At 44.3% G+C, this 20,875-nt stretch overlaps 1 protein-coding gene across 7 annotated transcripts in view; it reads left to right on the forward strand.

Annotated features, from left to right (window-relative positions):
- Positions 1 to 206: 206 nt before the first annotated feature.
- FN1 (fibronectin 1) overlaps positions 207 to 20,875 on the forward strand; it is a 54,878-nt gene continuing 34,209 nt past the window's right edge. For 4 of the 7 annotated variants that reach the window (XM_075756011.1, XM_075756013.1, XM_075756010.1 and 1 more), the window contains exons 1-15: positions 207 to 486; positions 858 to 986; positions 2,455 to 2,592; positions 4,417 to 4,548; positions 4,676 to 4,813; positions 7,324 to 7,482; positions 8,923 to 9,123; positions 9,609 to 9,788; positions 11,398 to 11,574; positions 12,479 to 12,631; positions 14,520 to 14,648; positions 16,280 to 16,423; positions 18,468 to 18,589; positions 19,787 to 19,964; positions 20,085 to 20,261. In XM_075756011.1, coding sequence (XP_075612126.1) covers positions 327 to 486; positions 858 to 986; positions 2,455 to 2,592; positions 4,417 to 4,548; positions 4,676 to 4,813; positions 7,324 to 7,482; positions 8,923 to 9,123; positions 9,609 to 9,788; positions 11,398 to 11,574; positions 12,479 to 12,631; positions 14,520 to 14,648; positions 16,280 to 16,423; positions 18,468 to 18,589; positions 19,787 to 19,964; positions 20,085 to 20,261 — 2,317 coding nt within the window. In that variant the 5' untranslated portion in view covers positions 207 to 326. The remainder of the gene's footprint in view (positions 487 to 857; positions 987 to 2,454; positions 2,593 to 4,416; positions 4,549 to 4,675; positions 4,814 to 7,323; positions 7,483 to 8,922; positions 9,124 to 9,608; positions 9,789 to 11,397; positions 11,575 to 12,478; positions 12,632 to 14,519; positions 14,649 to 16,279; positions 16,424 to 18,467; positions 18,590 to 19,786; positions 19,965 to 20,084; positions 20,262 to 20,875) is intronic. The other 3 variants (XM_075756007.1, XM_075756006.1, XM_075756009.1) reach the window with 1 other exon arrangement.

Raw genomic sequence — 20,875 nt, forward strand, 5'->3', positions numbered from 1 at the left:
GACCTCTCACCCCGGCCGGGCTTCCCGCGCTGCCCACCGCTGGCAGCCCCCACCCCGCCCGGCTCCGTCCTTTGTGGTGGCCGGGCCGGGCCGGTTACACTCGGCGGGGCGGTGGCGGCCCCCGCCCGGCCCCCGACGGCGCCGAGGCCAATGGGCGCCGGGGCGGCGGCGGCCGCCCCTTCCCCGCACCGCCCGCCCTATATAGCGCTCGGGCGGCGCCGCTGTCCCGTCCGTCGGGCTGCCTGCGAGCGGCGCCGCTATCCGTGCCGTGCCGTGCCGTGCCGTGCCGTGCCGTGCCGTGCCGTGCCGTGCCGTGCCGTGCCGTGATGCCGGGCCGCACCGTGTGGCGGCTGGCGCTTCTCGCCCTCTGCCTGGGGGCTGCAGCGGCGGGGGGTGGCGGCGGACAGCGCCGCGGAGGCGGTGGCAAAAGCCGGCGGCAGGCGCAGACCACCTCGGTACCTCAGAGCACCCCCGCGCAGGGCAAGCGTGAGTACCGCTCCAGGATGGGGTCCCGCGGGCAGGGCATGGCGGGGGTTCGGCCCGGCCCCCTCCGCAGCGCGGACGGGACGCGAGGTTGCCCCGAGCCCCCCGGATCGCGGCGGGCGCCGGAGCCCCGGCACCGCTGGGTGACCCCCGGGTGGCTTTTTCTGTCCCTCGGGCTCCGCAGCTCGGCCCTTTGCTGCCCCTGGGGCCCGGCGGAACCCGCACACGTGCGAGGCTGCGGGGCAGCAGCCGGTGCCCGCTGCGGGCGCGGTTTGCCTGTGCCGTGCCCCTTCCCTCTCTGCCGCTGCCGTCGGTAACTCCAAACTTTTCTTCCTCTTCCCCCTCTGCTTCCCTCCTCCTCTCCCCCTCCCCAGAGACCTGTTTTGACAATGGAAAATACTATCACATAAACCAGCAGTGGGAGCGCATTTACCTGGGAAACACACTGGTCTGTACCTGCTATGGTGGAAGCAGAGGGTTTAACTGCGAAAGCAAACCTGAACGTAAGTTGGTGGTCTTTTTTTGTCTGCATTGGGACCCCAGAATAGCTTTTGATGCTGAGTAGGCTAAGCCTTATACCGAGTTATAACTGGCAGACTGAGTTTTCAGCTGAAGTTTGGTACTTAGGGTCAGTAACGGATCTACACTCAATTGCATTGAAGATCTGGCTTGGGATTTTAAAAAATGCTTTTCATTAGGGATGGGCCTGCCACCAGAATCCTGAGCCAAACATCACTCATCTCTCTGGAGGATTGGATCTAAACATTAATTTTGGAGCCAACCTCTTCTTTATAATGAACTGAACTGACTCCTGGACTCGCACGGGGAAGTTCAAATCTGGAGTCACTTTGCAGCTCTGGCTCTGTGCTGTTTGATTGCTTCACCCCAACTTTTCATAGCTGTGCAGTGTCGTCAGCTTGTTTAAAAATATTTCAACTTACAACTTTCCACAGCCTCCCTCCCCCCAGCTTGCTGTGAGCTTTCTATAATTGAGTGTAAAATGAGATTGTTTAGTCTTCTGCAGAAAAAGTTTAGGTAACAGAAGGAACTTTAAATGCAAGGTCTGCTGGAAGATGCATCTATCTGGGACACAGTGCAGTTTAGATAATCGGATGCGATCTATCTGTATTTATTGGTCTGAAGCCGCTGGTTTGCCATAACTCCTTTATGTGGAGATATAAGAGAGAAAAACTTGTTCCTGGCTGATAGTGTTCATGTAAGACAGATGGGAGCGTCCCAGCAATCTGTTCTGCAAGGCTTGTGTGCTGCCTGCCTCATGGCTAGAGTATTTTAAGGAGTACTCCATCCCCTTACTCCTCCATAAAAAGGGATTTAATGTAGCTTTCCTTCCCCTGCAGGGATTCCCAAGTTTTACAGTTTCGAAGTCCAATAGCAAGTTTCCCTTATGGCACGGTTAACTGTCCAGTAGTGAGATGAAGAAGGTTGTTCTGTTGCTGATCTCAAGTCTGGTGGTAGCACTGACCTAACCATTCTGTAGTCACTTACTCATGTGCAAGTGTGAACGATTCACTAGTAGTGCCATTGACTTCAGTGAGACTGCTGTAGAATTTGGGATTCATATACTCAGTATTTTGCCAGGTCAGAATAAGGAGAATTAGCATGAGAAAGCACACATCTCCTAGGGGATGTTTGCTCCCTCCTGTCTTCTGTGCTGGTGCACTTCAGACAGCTGGGGTTGATCCTTTCAGGGATTGCCTGCCTACATGCCATGCCCAACTTCTGGCTCACTGGGGGAAGGAAACTGAGGTTATTCAGCATCATGGGGACCTTGAGGGGGGCAAATTTCATCCAACTTCCTCTCTGCCATTCCATCCTAGGATGGAAGAGGAGATTGATATGCATTTTTCCCCAGAAAAAAGCATCTGTGTGAGGAGGCGAGGAATGTGTGTTTCTGTCGACTGTACATGTTACTGGCATGGTTACATGAAGTTGATTTTTCTCCCCTCATAGCTGAAGAGACTTGCTTTGACAAATACACTGGATCCACTTACCGAGTAGGGGAGACATACGAGCGCCCCAAGGATTCCATGATCTGGGACTGTACTTGCATTGGAGCTGGACGTGGGAGAATCAGCTGCACCATTGCCAGTATGTAACTAAGAGCTTATTACTACAGCTATTGTTCCTTCGTGTCATATTTTCCAGAGCAACTTACACAATATTCCCAATGCCTGTTAGCTAGAGTTGGGGTGGGGGGGGTTAATCCAAAGCCCATTAAAATCTTGGAATTGAAAGTCCTTGCCCCATGTACATAGATTTGCACAAACAAATTCCTCTTTTATTTAAGAGGTAAAGTGCTATGTGCAAAGATGTAGGCCAAGAATTACTGTTAGTGTCCAGCCATACAGGTTAGTACGTTTACTATATAGAAGAATTTGTTACATCTTCACAGGCGCATTTACGAAAGTAGTTATTTGACTGGAAAAAAGAGTGAGGGTCTGCTGTGCAGCTAGTGAGTCAGAGTAACACGATCAGCCTTAATGGGACTACTCTGAATAAATAATAAATAAATATGACCTGAGAGCCAGTCCCCCTGTCCTCCAAAAATGTCATGCCAACACTTGTCCCTGAGGGAGGTGTGATTTGGTATCCAGACACCAGCTCATTGTCTTTCTGCAACTCTTTTTCTCACCAGCCTGACCCACACTTTCCTCTTGTTCCTCCCTCTCTTCTCTTGGTCCTTTCTCCCCAGCTCTCCCTTTCACCTCTCTGTCTGGAAATCCTTTCCTTATTGAGTCACTGAATTGTTCACAATTTCCCTTCAGTTCATAATTAGGCTTTCTGTGAGCACAGATGAAGATCATTGTGTGTCAGGACTTTTAGACTGCGATTTCAAAGTCCCTGAGGCACCTTTTGAGAAAAGACTTATTCTTAAAAGTATCCAGTTTCTTCTTTAAGACCCACATGCTGATGCTAGTAGCATTGCCACAGAGGACTCGGAAGCCAGCCATCGTTACAGCATGGAAAAAAAATAATGTATTGAATCTAACAAGTAGAGCTGAAGCCCTTCTGAATTTAATGGCATTTTATTGGGCAGGGATGATAAGTGTTGTAAGAAAAGAAAGAGTTGGTAAGGAAATTGCAAACATAAGAGCAGTCTCATTTCCTCATCATCAGCCTGGTTTAGAGCTCACTGGAGAGTCTCAGTGACTGCAACTGGCTTTGAATCAATCTTCATAAGTCTTAGATTCCCTGCTTTCATGAGAGAGCCAACTAAACATTTTAGTGGCTCCTTATAAATGACCAAATGCATGTTTCTCCTTTTTTTTTTTTTTTTTTTCCTTGATGAAGACTCTGTGTTTGCAAACTGCCCTTCACCATGTTTGCCTCCCTGAGCCTGGGCCAGGTGGTGGGTCTGGACTGCCTCAGGCTTGTGGAGCACTGGCAGGCTGGGAATCTGCCTTTCCAGGACAGGGTTTCCAAACCCAAGAGGACCGATGTTCCACCGGGGTGTCACACCAAGCACCTCCTTATTCTCCACATGCTGGCCTGGCCACCGTGTCCCTCATGCTCTACAGGGACAGCCACAGAGAGGCCCAAGTGGCGCCACCTCAGAACAAGATGGAGACAAACCCTCTCTCACCAGCCCTCAGGCTGTTAGTGGGACCTGAGGGAGAAACACCATGTCCTCAGGCCCTGGCATTCCCCTTTCACCAGCTGTGGTTTGAAACCTGGAGGGGGTTAGCTGAGGAGAAAGGACAGGGTCTGGGAGGTTCAGAAAATGGTGGGTGCCAGCAGAAAATGGCAGACGCCATTTTGCAGGCTGGAGGATGAGATGGTGCTCCTCCTCACTGCCCCCCACCTCCGCCTCAGCCGATCTCCTTCGCCCCTGGCCGGGTAGCCCTTACCTTGTCTCCGCGATGCTGTCCCTGGTGTGGTCCCTCACCTCAGCTCCCCTCTCTCCCGCTGCAGATCGCTGCCATGAGGGTGGCCAGTCCTACAAGATCGGCGATACCTGGCGCCGGCCCCACGAGACTGGCGGCTACATGCTGGAGTGCGTGTGCCTGGGCAACGGGAAGGGCGAGTGGACCTGCAAGCCCGTGGGTAGGTGGCAGCTCCTTCCTTCTCCCCCAGCTCAGTCAGGGTGTATGGCCTCTTCCTCCTCATCTTCCCTGAGGCGTCCCTGTGTGAGATAGCCCTGGGCAGACTCTTGTTCCCTTCCTTCTCACAGCTGAGCGATGCTACGACAACACTGCTGGGACGTCCTATGTGGTCGGTGAGACCTGGGAAAAGCCCTACCAGGGCTGGATGATGGTGGACTGCACCTGCCTGGGCGAGGGCAGCGGCCGCATCACCTGTACCTCCAGAAGTAAGTGCTGGCCTGGCACCCGCTGGCTGCTCCATTTTATTTATCTTACTTATTTTTCAAATCTGTCCTGTGTCAAAAAGAAAAGGTGTTCCTTTTTCTGCCCTGTTGCAAGCGACAGTAGTTCTTCTCAGGCCGTCACCTGAGAAGGGGTGGGAGACAGACCCCTCTGAGGTGAGAGGGGAGCATTTGCGTGTCCCAGTTGCTGTTTGCGATCTGGGGACACACAGGAGAGCTGGTGATCTGTGCTGGTGACAGAACGGCTGGATTATTTGGGGTTTTAACCTGCTTTAGAGAGAAAGGTTTAAGAAATCTGCAGGCCAGCTGACTCACAGTCACGCATGCCCCAGGAAGTCAGGGGAATTGCTTGGTCTGCAAAATGGCGGAGAGTTTGGCTGAACATCTCCATTTGTGTTTTGTAAAGTAGCCTCCTGAGGGAGAATTAGGTGCTTTTAAGGAGAAATAGTTACCTGCTCCAACAGCAGGATTTGCCATATTAAAATGTCATCTTATTTTTTCTCTTTATTACTGTTTAATACATATGTCAGCTAAAACAGGGTTTGTTTGCTCTTCCATCTTGCTTGTTAGATTTTCCCGCCATTTTGTCTACAGTGTAAACATGCTTCACCAGCGCAGGTTTAGTTTTTACATCATTGAAGGACATTACCGTAAATATTCCATTTTATTTGTATTTGCAAAGCAAACAGGGCTTTTAAAATCCAAAAATCTCACTTGTTTATTTACCTTCTGTTCCAATTTTGTTAGGAGCAAGCTCCATTGTGGAGCTATCATGGTTTATACCAGTTACCTCAAGAAAATTTAACTTTGTACCTTACACCCTTGTTGTGCAAGGTTTGAGAAACTTCTGTAGCTATTAAATTGCCTCATATTCAGTTGTCTGGGGGCACAGAGATAATGGCTTTCTACTGATATAAACAACAGACCTGTAAAGGTCTAAGGAGAGATGAGATTAAAACTGAAGATCTGGAGAGACTTGGTCAAGAAATAAGCTATAAAAATCAAAACAGCCTTGACAATATTAAGTCTGTTAAAAACACATGGGGAAAAATCATTAACTGTCAAATAGGAATGAATAAAACAGAATGTGTAGTTTGTGAATTTTGGAGGAGTTATTATTACTAATAAAAATGACTTGGCAGTATCTTTTCTCCGATAACTCAGGTCTGCATTGTTGTGTCATAAGGGAAATTGCAATAAAATTACCTGTTTGTTTTTCATTTTGTTTTTCAAATGTAATTGAATGGAGAAATTCAAATTTATGTATGTAAAATGATAGCTGTAGCCCACAAAGTGGCATTACACTTCAGTATGTACTGCTGTTACATATCTTCTATGGCCAGCGTTTTCCAGAATCATGGCTGATTTTTTGGGAGATGTTTCAGCTTTTCATTGTCTGATTTGAGAGTCTGAGTGTCCATAAGACAGGGATTTTTTTTCACATTTGCCAAATTACATTATTAATACTTCACCAGGTTACCACTCTTCCGACAAATACTCAGGTTTTGGTCATTTTAACTACAGTGAATTAGTAATGTGTTTTCGATACTTGTATTCTATCCTGTATGCTCTTTCAGTGGCAATATGTGGCATGGTGCGTATGTCCTTCCACAGTTCTTCATAAATCCATGTTCGTTGATCCATGATTATATTTGAGCCACTGTATCAAGTTGCCCTTGAATGAAAAGGTAAAATGTTGTAATGGAAGAAGAACTAGTTAATCTATGTGGATCTGTGGATCTGGCATCCAGACAAAAGTAGTTTGTTATGTTGTCCTTTGAACCCATTTACTCAATTCGTCAGGGGGCTGTGGGTTATTAAAGACAACAGGGAGATTTAGAAAGTTTAATATTCCTGATATGACATGAGCAGCTTTTATATTAACTTTACTGGAGCTTCACACACACTTCTTTTAAAAGAAATGGGATTTAACATATTGCCCTCAAACAGGTTTTAGTTTCTTCCAGCTGAGGTAGAAGCCCAAACTTGAACTGTGCCCTATGTATAGTATGAAATGACCCAGCTACAAAGACTTCCGCTATAAAACAAAAAAAAAGGACATTAAAACAAATTTGAGCTTTAAAGGTGTATGCTAGACCGAATGGGCTTCAAAATAGCTTTAAAAGTAACTAGCAGGAATGTTTTCAATCCAGAAAGTGCTTTTTCACATTGATTTTGAACATATCGTAGCATGTTCGTGCTGGGAATGGTATGATGCTAACTTTGACAATGGCTACAAAGTGAAATCACAGTTCTGGAAATAAAGGAGAATTTTCCTTTAGACTAAAGCATCAGGGTTTTCAGATACTCTCAGCCTGTACAGTTTCAGGCAGGCTTTAGTGCAGATAGGACTTGTAATAGTGGGCTGCAAAAAATGAGGTGGGCTCTCAATAAAGGCTTTGAACTTGTTTGATAGTGTTGGTGGTTCGGTACTATAAATTGCACAGTGAAGCCATCCAATGCAGAAATAGCTAAAAGTCATATTCCTTATACAGATAGGTGCAATGACCACGACACCAAGACTTCCTACAGAATTGGAGACACCTGGAGCAAGAAGGATAACCGTGGAAACTTGCTTCAGTGTATCTGTACTGGTAACGGCAGAGGTGAATGGAAATGCGAAAGACACACGTCCCTGCATACGACTTCCACTGGTAAGTGGGGCATCACAGTGTGTAAAGTAGGGGAAGGGACAAGGAATGGCACATTGCAAACGGCTAGGACCGGGAATTGAATTGTGCCATCCTAATTTAGGTATTTATGAGTCTTGTCAGGGAAAGATCAGCAACAAAGAGGGTCAGAGTTCAGGAGATGCTCCTTGTTTGTGCATGTGTAGATAAGATCAATTTATACCTTGTTTCCATGCACAAATGGGGCTTGCACATACAGGTGTGATTGCCTGCACAGTCACGGTGCAGTAAATCACATCTAGGGCTATGCATCCACAGTAACTATCTACTAACTTTGTCTTGGAAGCATGGCACTTCAAGTTAGTTATTTGAAGTTTATATATTCGCCTCAGGGTAACTTTGTTGAAGTGTCCCTAATTTAAACTCCACTGAGACCATCTGGTCTCTTTGACAAGATAAATACACCTACTAATGCTTGAGCTTTAAAAACCAGAAATGTCAAGGAATGTATACAATGCTATTTAATACATATACATTAGGTAGTTTGTAATTCTGGTATGAAATATTGCCTAGTTTATAGGTAGCGTATATTTTTTTGCCCAAGGTTTGTTAAAGTCTTCAGCTTCTAAATTCTTTTTTGCCGTTTTAAGGATCTAGGTTTCCTTCTGGTGAGTGCAATGTAAAACTTGTCTGTTTTCCTGCAATACCTACACTAAATCTTTCTTGGTAAATGACCTTTAACTGTTCGATACCAGCAGGTTAACTTCAAACTCTCAGAAGGTCTAAGCTTCAAAATGCACAAAGCTTCAAGGATGCCAGTGTTTTGTTTCCATTATTATTTCCGCTATCTCAGCAGAGCTGAATTTGTGGAGATTCCTGGGGGAATCATTAGCAAAAATTTCCATTAAGTAGACAACAAGCCTCTTTGTCTCTCAGTGTTATTCCAAATGATAATGGGCCAAAACCTTTGAATTTTAAACTATGAACTTTGAAGTTTAAAAATTCCAGAGTAAATGAATACATTTGTATTTTATTTTTATTTTTCAATGAAAAATTCAGAATGAATCCTTTTTGCCTTATCTCCCTACTTCCTTGGTAATTTTTTATTGTCTTGTCACTTATCTTGATTTTTCTATTCTAGATTTCCTTCAACTAATTAACTTTTTTCCCCCCAAAAAATGGTATTTAAACAATTCCTGTGAAAAGTGGTTGATGCTTGTAATCCTTTCTAAAGCCACTCTACAGTGGTAGAAACCAGAGGCTATCATTAGCAGAAGTGGGAGTTATTCTTTTAATTTTGAGGTTTGCTTAGTGGAATAATTAAAACATGTCTAGGGAAGCTAAGAGAGTTGTGCCTTCGATCTGAGTGGAGTGCCTAGGGTTTTATTATCCCAGCATTTAATTGAAGCATTCTGTTCTTGAGCTTTGCATGTAACGTCTCACTTCTCCCATGTTCTGCTGCAGGATCTGGCTCTCCTAGCTTCACAAATGTGCAGACTGCATTGTACCAGCCCCAGCCTCAACAGCCCCAGCCTCAGCCGTATGGCCAGTGCATAACCGATAACGGAGTTGTGTACTCCGTGGGTATGCAGTGGCTGAAGACACAGGGCAGCCAGCAAATGCTTTGTACCTGCCTGGGCAATGGAGTCAGCTGCCAGGAAATAGGTATGAGATTGTGTTTAGTGCCTGTTCAGTCCAGCGAGATCTTTGGGAATGCCCTGGTTTAATTTCAAAGTAGAATCCTTTTGTGTGTGTATCAGAAATGTCTTCTGAAGCAGACATACTGGAGAAAGGTGCAAGGGGTGAAAAAATGGTTGTTTTGGTTATTTGATGCCTGGTTCTGTAGGGCAGAAACATTTCCCAGTGTGTTACATATAACTTGCTGAGGGAACACAGCCCTTGGGGAGCAGCATTAGTAACTTTATTTAAACTGAGCTGCAATAATATATGTTTGGAAAAGAATATAAAAGAATGACACAGCTGTGGGGCTAAGTCATCTGTTGGTGTGTATTGGCCCAGCTCCATGGCAGTCAGTGTGGGTTTGCAGCAGCCACTGACTTAGCCCAGAGGTGCTATTGCTGTTGTAAAGCCCTAAGATTTGGGGATTGCTTTAAGCCAGAGTCTAATGCTGTGATTTGCTTGTTTTACAGCCGTGACCCAAACATATGGTGGCAATTCTGATGGAGAAGCCTGTGTTCTGCCTTTCACCTATGACGGGAGAACTTTCTATTCCTGCACCACCGAAGGCCGCACAGATGGGCACCTCTGGTGCAGCACCACTTCCAACTTTGAGCAGGACAGGAGATATTCCTTCTGTACCGAGCAGAACGGTAAGTTCTTCTCAAAGGATCTGCACATGCACGTGACCCTCGTGCACAGATGGAGGAAGGACCAGAGAATATAGGGACAGGTTGCCTGAACAATTCTGGTAGTCTGAAGGGACTCTAGCCATTCCTCAGCAGCAAGGCAGTCCTGTGAAAGGAGGGCTGCCTGGAGTCGGGCCAAAAAGTGCCCTTGGCATCTTTGGAGACTGCTGAGGATGATGCGTAGACATGGTGCTTATGAGCATGGGTTAGTGGTGGACTTGGCATTGCTAGGTTAATGGTTGGACTCGGTGATCTTAAAGGTCTTTTCCAACCTAAATGATTCTATGATACAGGTGTAGCATTTGAGTCCTGTTCTGTCTCCTTGAGCTGACCTTAGAACGGGAGTACCTCGTCACAATAGAGCTTTGGCCCAAAGGATACTTAAACTTTGGCTTTGCTTGGCTGAATTGCTAGAGCAATGCCCATATTAGGCTGCAAAGAAGAGGATATTCATGGAATACAGTTTGTGCAGTCCTCTGTCACTCCCTCCGTCCTGACTATCTAGCCAGGTTGCCATATATAGCAGTAATCTTAATGTGATTTGTGATCACTGATCAAGAGCTGGTGCATGACTAATGCGGCAACATTCTTTCTTGTCTGTGGATGGTCAGTATTCCCTTCGCAGCACAGATCTACCTGTGTGGTTGCGCTTCCTGGAAAGCCCATCAGACATCCAGGCAGCTTCTCTGGGATCTGACCTTGGAGAGAATTTTTCACATTCCCACATGAAAATACTGCTTCTTACACTGCATAGATTTATCTTTTTTTACTCTCTTCTACTTCAGTTGATTTTTTGTGATAAAAGTCAAGCCTTTCTCTGTAGCATGTACAATATTCTCACTTTAAAAAAAAAACAACCCAAACCCCAAAAAACCCCCACTGTCCCTGTCCACACACACATTCTTGTTTTAGTGAGGCTTCTTGTGATATACTGTGGGGAATGAGAAATATGAATATAGAAATATGAATATGGAAAAACCTCAACGAATGCCTCCTTGTGCTCCATTATTTGTAAAGCAGAGTTGCTCAAGAGGTGAGTAGTTCAGGTAAATTACAGCCCTATTTCCACTGCTGCTTGCAAAACATGAAGCTTCCAACCTGCAGGGAGGTTTTGACTTGTCATGTTATACACAACTGAAATGTAACCCTTTCGTGAGGGCTAAGGGTTTACTTTAAGCCAAAGGGCACAGTTGGGTAATAGCCTCAGTGAGATAATACAGGTTTTCAGGTATGCTGAGAACTGTGAGCTTATTTGATTCCCTAGGCCTTGGCAAGAAGGGTCTGCAAAGCTACTGCCCAAACACAGCAAGCTTTGGTTTTCCCTGTTCCCCAGGAATTCCCATGGCTGGCTCCGCAACTCCTTCCAAAGCAATGTTTGAATTGAATTGACCTTATGCAAGGCTTATGTTTCCTGATCTGAATTAGTTAAAGCCAAGAAAAGAGGCCCATGGATAATATACAGGGTATATGTGGGGAAAAACAGTGCTGGTGGGTTGTTTTCCAAGCTCTTCCATGCATGCTAAGGGAGAGTGCAAGCTTCATTTGCATCTATTTTCTTTTCACTTTTGTACAGTTTTGGTCCAAACACGTGGTGGCAATTCCAATGGTGCTCTGTGCCACTTCCCCTTCCTGTACAACAACCGCAACTACACTGACTGTACTTCTGAGGGACGGAGAGACAACATGAAGTGGTGTGGAACCACGGAGAACTATGACGCTGACCAGAAGTTTGGTTTCTGCCCTATGGCTGGTAAGGCTGAAAACCATAAAGGAATTATGCAGTACCTGTAAGTGGTTCTTTGAGCTGGAAAGTGAAGACCTGTCTGTTGCTGGTCAGTTATGGATGACTTCCAATGAGCTGCATCCCAGCCCAAAACCCTTTAAGGCATTTCTGTAGTTCTGTTTTGTCCTTTTTTTCCCACTGATCACCTCTAGCAGAGACTTAGGCAGTGCCAGGAGAAGGCAATTTTCGTTACTACTTTGCTACAAGCCAGTGGTAGGCACACTTCTCAGCTGGTGCAAACTGGTGTAGCTCCATTAGAGAGCATTGGACTGTAGCGTTTTGTAGCAGGTTAGGTTTATATCGTGCATCTACCAAAGCTGCTCCCTCATGGCTCATCACTTCCTCTTGCCTGATGTGTTACACTGAAAATGGCAGTGATGTCAAAATCAATATTGTGGTCCATTCCTACATTCCATGCTTGTCTCCGTGGTGTCAGGAGGGGACATGTGGGAGGGAATGTGCCTACCAGTTCTTAATGAAAGACCTGTGGTAACTAATGGCACTGTAGCATCTGCATCCTCCTGTTTCATCTGTGGAACACGCAGGTCTTCAAATGTCTACGTTCATGTAAAGACATGTATGTAGCAAGAACTGATTCTTTCACGTAACACCCCTTGGACATTGCACAGAAGCTGTTTCTAGTAGCTTTCAAATGAGAATTAAAATGAACGAACCCCTACAAGGGATCTGCACTTAGAGAATGTCATCACCCAGCAAAAATGCTATTCAAAATTGAGTGGGTGCCTAAAGCTTCCTTGTTATGATGCAGAAACCACTACATAGTATGAAGGGACATTGTAAATGGTCTAAGCCCTCAAGATCTTGTTAATTCTGGCCGCATAAAGTATCCTCTTGCTTTCTCCTCAACCAGCCCATGAAGAAATCTGCACAACCAATGATGGTGTCATGTACCGTGTTGGGGACCAGTGGGATAAACAACACGACATGGGCCATATGATGAGATGTACTTGTGTAGGAAATGGCCGTGGAGAATGGACTTGCATTGCCTATTCGCAGCTCAGAGGTACTGATTGTCAGGTTGATATCACCACTTTAGTCGAAGTGTTTGGGGGGTGGGAGAAATTGGTTTTCTTTTCCATCATTGTGAGTTTGAGCCCAGGCTCAAGTACTACATATTATCAAGCTTTTCTTTGGAGTGGAAAGGGGATCAGAAGTCAAGTTCCTGTCCTGTTTACCTGCTAGAAAAGTACTGTTTCAGCCTTTGCAGGCTTGCAAGCAGAGGCAAACCTTGATTAGCTTGATCAGTGGGAATCTCTACCTCCTTTTGTCTACATTTAGGAGTCAGCACCACTGTGCCTTTATGGAGAGCTCAGTAGAGGCACTTACTCCCCTCAAGAACAGACAAAACTCCAGACTTGTCTGAAATTTGAATGCAGACCCGTTCTGTTTTATTTTTTCTACAGTGAAAATTTCAATTCCTCTGTGCTGGATTAGCCCTTTGCTGGCTAATCTATATGAAAAGTTGGCAGGACAGCACTGAGATTACTTATATTTATTTACTTACTTATATGAATGGTCCAAGTGGAGAAATGCTTAAGCAATACCAAAAAAAGAAGACTTAAAAGCACAGACATTTGATCATCCTACAGCTAGCTCACAGCATTGGCTTCATGTCTGGAAAAGGCAGGGGGCTTGCTGTCAAGCAGCCAAGAAAGGACTCTTAACACCACTGCTGAAATGGGATATAATTTATAGGGAAAGGCTCACTCAAGGGCTCTGGGAGGGTTTTTTTTAATGCGTTTCCTTCAGAACAGTGAGAAATGCACTGCTAAAAGTTCTGGTCTGTGAAACTCCTTTTTCCACGGACACAGCTAGTTCTCTGCAGTTTCATTTTGGAGTTAAAGTGGTCTTTCTTGATGAGGAAGGTAGAGATACTTTGCCTTTTCAAAAGGCAAAGGTTATCTAAGTAAAGCTGTTTAAACATAGCAGACAGAAAAGGTCCTTGGTGCCCGTAGGAGGGTCTGAGCGCTGCTTGGTTTATCCTGACGCCAGGCCCGTGGTGTGGGAAAGTATGATGGGGAATGAAAGCCTGGAATTAACTGAGTCACTTCCCCAAGGACGGATGGTCTGTGATTGACTCTGGATCTGAACTTGGGTCTCTTGGGTCCTAGTTAACAAAACAATGTGCTTCTGGGGTGGTTTTCATGTTTGTTTTGTCTTTCTGCTCTTCGCTGTGATTAGACTGGTGGTAGGAATTCTGGGCCAGATCAGATTGACACATCACCATTGAACCTAATAGCCTGATACCATGGTACTTAAGCATGGGGTCTGGTTACTGTGTTTTAAAGGAATAGTAGATTAGTAGGCACCACTAGTGTCTTGAATGTGCAATACATCCAGTCTTGTCTTCAGATTACTGTGAAGTGTAGCAGAGATACCCAGCAGAATAACATCATGAGGATGTTTGTACCTCTTTGTGGTATCTTTATGAATTTGGAGCAGCCCTTTTCTCCTTGTGTAGTTCTAATGATTTCAGACAGTACTCACTGAGGTATTTCAGTCTAGACTTTCCTCAGAGGAGGTAGTGAGAGAGTTAGTGTGCTGTTTTTAGATTTTCTTTCACACGTGGAATCTGTCAAACGGAACAACCAGGCAATTCTGTAGTTTGAGTAACGTATAGTACTTTGGACTGAATCCTACAGACCTCTTTTCTGCAAGTGTTGCTTAATTGTACACTGCCGATAAATTAACTTGGGAGCAGTGGTGTGTACACAGCACTAATCTGTGATGATCACAGATATCAGGAGGGCTCCCTTTTGCATGAATGGAGCTTGTTATGGTCAGTCTCTGTAAGCAGATTAAGAGGACGGAACAATGTGCCAAACAGAAGGATTTTGTCTTAATGCTTAGAGCTATTGCTGACAAAAGTGTCTCTGCTCTTTCTCAAACAGACCAGTGCATTGTGGATGGTATCACCTATGATGTGAACCAAACCTTCCACAAGCGTCACGATGAGGGGCACATGCTGAACTGCACGTGCTTTGGCCAGGGCCGGGGGAGATGGAAATGCGATCCTGTTGGTAAGTAACCAGCTGTTCCCGCTTGCCAAACACAGACTGTGGTGGTATAGGAACTGCTTTATGGTATGGTGAAACTGGTGTGTGAATTTGGACCTAGTCTTTGCCCGCCTTCTGCCCTGTATTGCACAACCGCAAAAGCAGAAGTAACACTGGATTTGCTGGAGGGTAAGTGAAAGGGGATTCCTAGTTTTAAGGAGATAAGCTTGGGTTATCAGACATGCCACAAAAGTCAATGATGATGCAGTAGTAATGGATTGTGGCAGCAATCTATTAAAATGTAGCAGGGTGTGGTAACAAGGCATGTTAGCCCCAGGCTGGGGCGATTTGGCTGAATTCTGGTACCCGAGCTGTTGGCCTAGGAGGCAGGGCTCTCAGACTGAACGCTGATAAAACAGCGTGCAGCTAGGCACTGATGCTAGGATCAGTTTGCTTTCCTATCTCTATCCTAAAATCTTTAGGTCTCCTCATTGAACTGAGAAAGGAGCACCAGCATATATTAACTTACCTTGGACTAAATTGATTTTTTTGGCTGCCCTTTGTTCTGGCAAAGACAGAAAGCTCAGGATAAGAACATGTGTTAATAGCACTCTGGAGGTTAACTAAAACCATCGTGGTTCTCTGCAGGAATGAGGAGATTTCATCTCTTCTGCCTTCCCCCCACTTCCCTAGTGAACCTAGATTGGAAGATAAGACCTGACTGTTTGGTTTGCAATTACTAAATCCAAGAGAACTTCGAACTATTGCCAAGAAAATCTGTTAGAAAGTACTAGTGGTTAAGTTCTGCTTTATTTACAGTAATATCTGTACAGGCTTACTGGAGGAACTTGGATTGTAAAGCTCCTGCGAATTACTACTTTGAAAGAAGGGGAGGGGGGTGATTTCAGCTATCTGTAAAGGTACAATCAGTTTAATTTTGTTGGCTCTCTCTAAACAAGGCTCCTGTTTATCCAAGCAAGCACAATGCTAGTTCTCACTGAAAATTTCCATTGTGCTGGAAACACAGGCATAGTTCAGACTAGAAAGTATACTGAAGCGCTGGTACTGTGTTGTATTTACCCTAGCTAAGCTGATTTCAGGATTTGATATGTCCTCCTTTGGTTTATACAGTGGTAAATGTGAAAAAAGTGCTGAAAATTAATGGGTCACTTTGGACTTGTAAAGTATGACTGAATTCTGCTGAAGCCAGTAGGAATTTTGCCATTGATTTTCTTGAGTTTAGCTTTGGATGAGAGATGAACCTAGTTGACTGGAGCAGAATTGGGCTCCACAATGGACAGTTCAGAATAAATCCTTTCTTGAAGGAAGCCCATTGACTTCACTGGGAAGATTGCCAGGTGGATGGCCTGAACTTAACAGTATCTTAAGAAATGCATCACAGCTGAATTAGCCCCCTAGTATCTAACGTAACACACGGTATACCAAGAACCTTGATTTGAGATTCAATTTCTGATGCCACTTTCTCTTTATGTGACTAAATTCGTAAGTAAACATAACTATATTTCTAAATAAGCATCACTGTTACATGTCTTTTCTAAAAATCTGTTCTGACTTACTCTTCTGTGTTCGGGATAGATTTTTCACTATAGTTTCAGTAACACACAGTGGTTAACTGGCTCTTTTTGTGCCTTTAGATCAGTGCCAGGATTCAGAAACCCGTACCTTTTACCAAATCGGAGATTCCTGGGAGAAATACGTCCATGGTGTCAGATACCAGTGCTATTGCTATGGTCGTGGTATTGGAGAATGGCATTGCCAGCCTCTGCAGACCTATCCTGGTAAGAAACCAACAGATAACTAACTCACCTGCTGAATAAGACATGAGGAAAGCAAACTTTCCACTCCTTACCTGTTCAGGTTTCTGTACATTATTCCTTTTGGTTTCCCTTTTAGACAGAACCATTTCCCCCCCTCGCTTGGCAGACACAAACAGGTGTCATGATTATAAAGAGGGGGCCAGGCTGTTAGCAGCTATTCCTAAGGCCAAGATTAGTTTAGAGGATGACTATCAGTTAATGCAACAACTTGGGTTTACATTGCCTCTTGGTATTTAGTGATATCACATCTGCAACCTTCAGTTTCTATTGCTTAAAACTCTTACGTGTGTAGTCTTTCCTTTTCCACTCACTACAGAAGCAAAATCCAACACAGAATGAAGCATTTTTCCTGATCAATGCCCTGAAGAAATTAAATATTTAACTTTTGTTTGCCCAGTCAATTCCAGGAAATCTTTATAGGTATAGGCAATGCCTGTTTGTTAGCTTGTCCTGTTTCAGTTCCCTGAACAGAACATGATAAGGGGAACCTCTCTACTTTCCTGTTTAAAGTTGCAACTGCTGCTTTCTTAATCTGAATAAGATGAAATATTAAGGCTGCGTTTTGGCTTCCCTGTTGGGAGGAGAAGACTATACTCATGTCATTGGTTCCCCAACCCATCTCTGATCATAAATGTGGAGGAACTGTGTGAGGATTGGATGTGGCAGTTTCAATGCTGAGTTGATTCTCTGCTTTTATATCAAGATAGGTTAAGAAGAGTCTGTCCACTCAGTAGCTGCAATGTATTTAGCCTCTAAGTGTCCTGCAAAGTAAGAAAGGGAGTATGAGGCTCATTAGAAAGAGACTTTTAATATAGGTGACTCTGCTGTGGTAGGAGACTAGCCACTGATGTCCATTGCAGCTAAATGCTTCACATAAATAAGGTACCTCTTCTCTGTGACTTTCTTCACACACATCGTATAGAAGGTCTTTGCAACAGCACCCTGTTGGACTAACCTATACCTAGCAGTGTCATCAATGAACTGACTGCTTTCCAGCCATGGCCGTACAGCTGGTGAGCCAGAGACTAGGCAATAGGAGACTTGGCAGACAGAATTAGGGACTGCCTTTCTTTGGGGCAGTGAACTGAGGAGGGCAAGAAAAGGAAGCAGGCCTTCTTTGGACTTTTTTTTTTTCCTAAGTTTCTTACTGGGGCTTGCTAAGCTTCATTGACTCCTGTCAGACTGCTTAAACAAACATCTCTCTGAAACATGTGAAGTATGCATGCTTCCAGACTGGAGACCAGGGCTTTGAGCTTCTTTAGACACAAGAGTGACTGAAAATGTGTAAATAAACCAAATCTTGTGTTTCTGAATGTAGGTTTGGGGTTAGGTGAGCTTTGAAATTTTCTGCATGTGGGCACAGGTTTGTTTGCTTGGAAGTCACGTTAAATATAGAGCAGGTATATATGTTACACAGTTGTCCAAATAAATTGTAATTAGAAATGCTGGGAGTGGGAGGAGGGTGAAGGTATTTAATGACTAAACCAAGACACTTTCCTGCAGATTCCAGGCTGCTCTTTGCTGGGATTTTCTGAGAACTAACACGAACACAGTGCTGCTGAGCGTTCAGTGAAACCTCCTCAGCAGGGCTGGGAGGGACTGAAAGGAGAACCATGGGATCATAAAACCTTTCCTTCTCTACTAGAGAGTTTTGTGGAGAAAATACGCCTAATTGATGAACGTAGTTGCTGAGAAGCTCCCTCTCATTGAGCAATATGACTTTGCCTTGCAGACTTTTTCTATAGTAGGCCGCTCTGGTTTTCTAATTCATTGATAACTCACAGGAAATTAACCAAAACAGTACATGTTAATTTCCCCACAGAATGTGTTCTAATTCACCAGTTTTCTAAGTAGCGAGAAGCATTAAGGATAGACAATATAATTTATTTCCCATGTTTAGAAATAGTATGTGAGCCACATAACTTTCTTGCTTTGTGATGACTCCACAGTGAAGGCAGAAGAAAAGCATCCCCAGTATGTTAAAAATGGCAATTCTTTTTTTCAGGGTCAACTGGGCCTGTTCAAGTGATCATCACAGAGAGTACAAATCAGCCAAACTCACACCCCATCCAGTGGAACGCTCCTGAACGATCTCACATCACCAAGTACATCTTGCGCTGGAGACCGGTGAGTGCCACATTCATCATCATTCATCAAAAATACTTTATTTGGCTTTTTCTGGTGTCTGACAGAAGTGGCTGACAGGATTTCGGCAAACTTTAGTTGCTAATTCAGTGTTCTCATCCTGTCGAGGTCAACAGCTACTCTGAGGATCAAAGACAACCAGTGCTTTATAAATACTTGATGTTTTCCTGCCCAAACTTTACTGGTCACTGTGTTCATGAAGTATCTTATTAGCCAAAGCAAAGAAGTTTATATCCTTTCTCACTTTAAGTAATGTAAATCCTTATGGAAACTTCTTCATCCTAAGAAATACTGTTATAGTACTATGTGTATATCAAGAGACATCTAGGATAGATTTTCTCCTATTAATGGGGAGGTAAAAATAAGTAGAATATGAATATATAAACAGCTAGCATAGGATTAAATAAACAGTCATCTCCCATCTTCTGTAAAGTCTAAACCAAAGCTGGTTAACCACTGCTTGTTGGCTCACTCATATTTGAGGAATGATTCATTTTTACCAATGTAGATGAGTTGTGTTACAGTTCCCCTGAGTACAGCTTCACAAAAGACCACTTAATGATTAAGAACATTAGTACCTCGATGCTGCCTGTTATTAAGAGAACAATAAAGGCCCTGATCCAAAGCCGTTAAAGCCACTCAAGTCTTTTTACTGGCTTCAGTGTATCTTGGATCAAGGCCTGAATGAAATGGACTTTAAAGCACTGGAGTACAAACTTCAGAGGATGGAGCATTATTTTAGAGCTTCCCATAGAGTTCAAATGCGGGGTAGAAGGAAAGAACTTTTCTGTATATTGTTTTCAGATGATGGCTTAGAGTGTTAGTGTGAACAGCCTTCAAATACGCATTTTCCTGCCATTCCTTCATGCCTTCATGCATTTTTGATAAAAGGAATGAGTTTGGTGTATATGCTACAAATAATGCTCCTTTTAAAGCAAAAAGTTGAAAGCTAAATTGTTTTTCAATTTAGCCCAGTAAAAATCACCCAGAATGCCATTAGCCCTGCTTCCTGGCATACCTTTCTCATCTCCTTTGGCTTGACTCTCTGCATTAGCATTTGAGTCACACGTCTCTTTGAATATCACAGTGCTTGGGAACCATGTAGCAGGTCAGGTCACTCGATACCCCTGCTTGCAGGCTAGAGAGTCTCTCACTGTTTGGGTGTCCTGGTTCTTGCAGAAAAACTCTGGAAGGCAGTGGAAGGAAGCCACCGTCCCCGGCTACCAGAACTCCTACACCATCTCTGGCCTGAAGCCTGGTGTGATATATGAAGGACAGCTCATCAGTGTTCAGCGGTATGGCCACAAAGAAGTCACCCGCTTTGATTTTACCACTACCAGCACCACAGCAGTGACAAGTAAGTTGAACAGCAGGGCATCCAGAAAAACCTATGTCCTTCACTTAGTCTTTGTTCTGTGCATCCCAGTTAACTCAAAAGTAGTGATGTTTAATTAAACCTTTTTTTTCTGTCTTGTAGGCAACACTGTTTCAGGAGAGACAACTCTTCTTCCTCCCATGGTTGCTACTTCTGAGTCAGTCACTGAAATCACAGCCAACAGCTTTGTTGTCTCCTGGGTTTCTGCTTCTGACACCGTTTCTGGATTCCGTGTTGAGTATGAGCTGAGTGAGGAGGGTGATGAGCCACAGTATCTTGGTGAGACAGTGTTTGAGTCTACTAGACCAAAGCATTGCTAACAGTGCATCACTGTTTTCTGTGACAATCAGTATAGCTAGTATAAATAGTGAGGATCTCACTATCTTTCAGTATGATTCAATTAGGATATGAGAGTGGGAGGACTAGCTCAGACTAAAAGCTCACCTAGTTCATTGTCCTTTCTCCATCAATGGCTGTAAGTTCATATCCAAGGAAGAGCATGAGAACAAGGCAAGTATATAGCAATACCCCCTCAGAATACTGTCCCAGGATCCTGCAGAGGAAAAATCCCTGGGTCAGGGGTGGTGGATTTGTAAGAACTGTGGGTAGATATATTTATTCTTTTCAGCTCCATGAATTTGTCCAGTGTCTTTTTCCTTTTGAAATCATGTAAATGTACTAGCTTCCACAGCATTCTGAAGTGAGCAGCAGTGCAGGTGAGAAAAGGACCAAATCTATTTTTTGAACCTGCTGCCTGGCTAATTTACTTTGCTAAACCTTTGTCCTTCCATCAGAACGGACAGAGAGAAATCCTTCCCAAATGCCTTCTTTTGGTTACTTGTCATCTCATGGATGTCTGTTCCAGTCAGCTCTGTCAGTTGTTTCGTTTGGAT

This window comes from Balearica regulorum, chromosome 6 (genome assembly GCF_011004875.1).
Source record: "Balearica regulorum gibbericeps isolate bBalReg1 chromosome 6, bBalReg1.pri, whole genome shotgun sequence".
Classification (NCBI taxonomy): Eukaryota; Metazoa; Chordata; class Aves; order Gruiformes; family Gruidae; genus Balearica; species Balearica regulorum.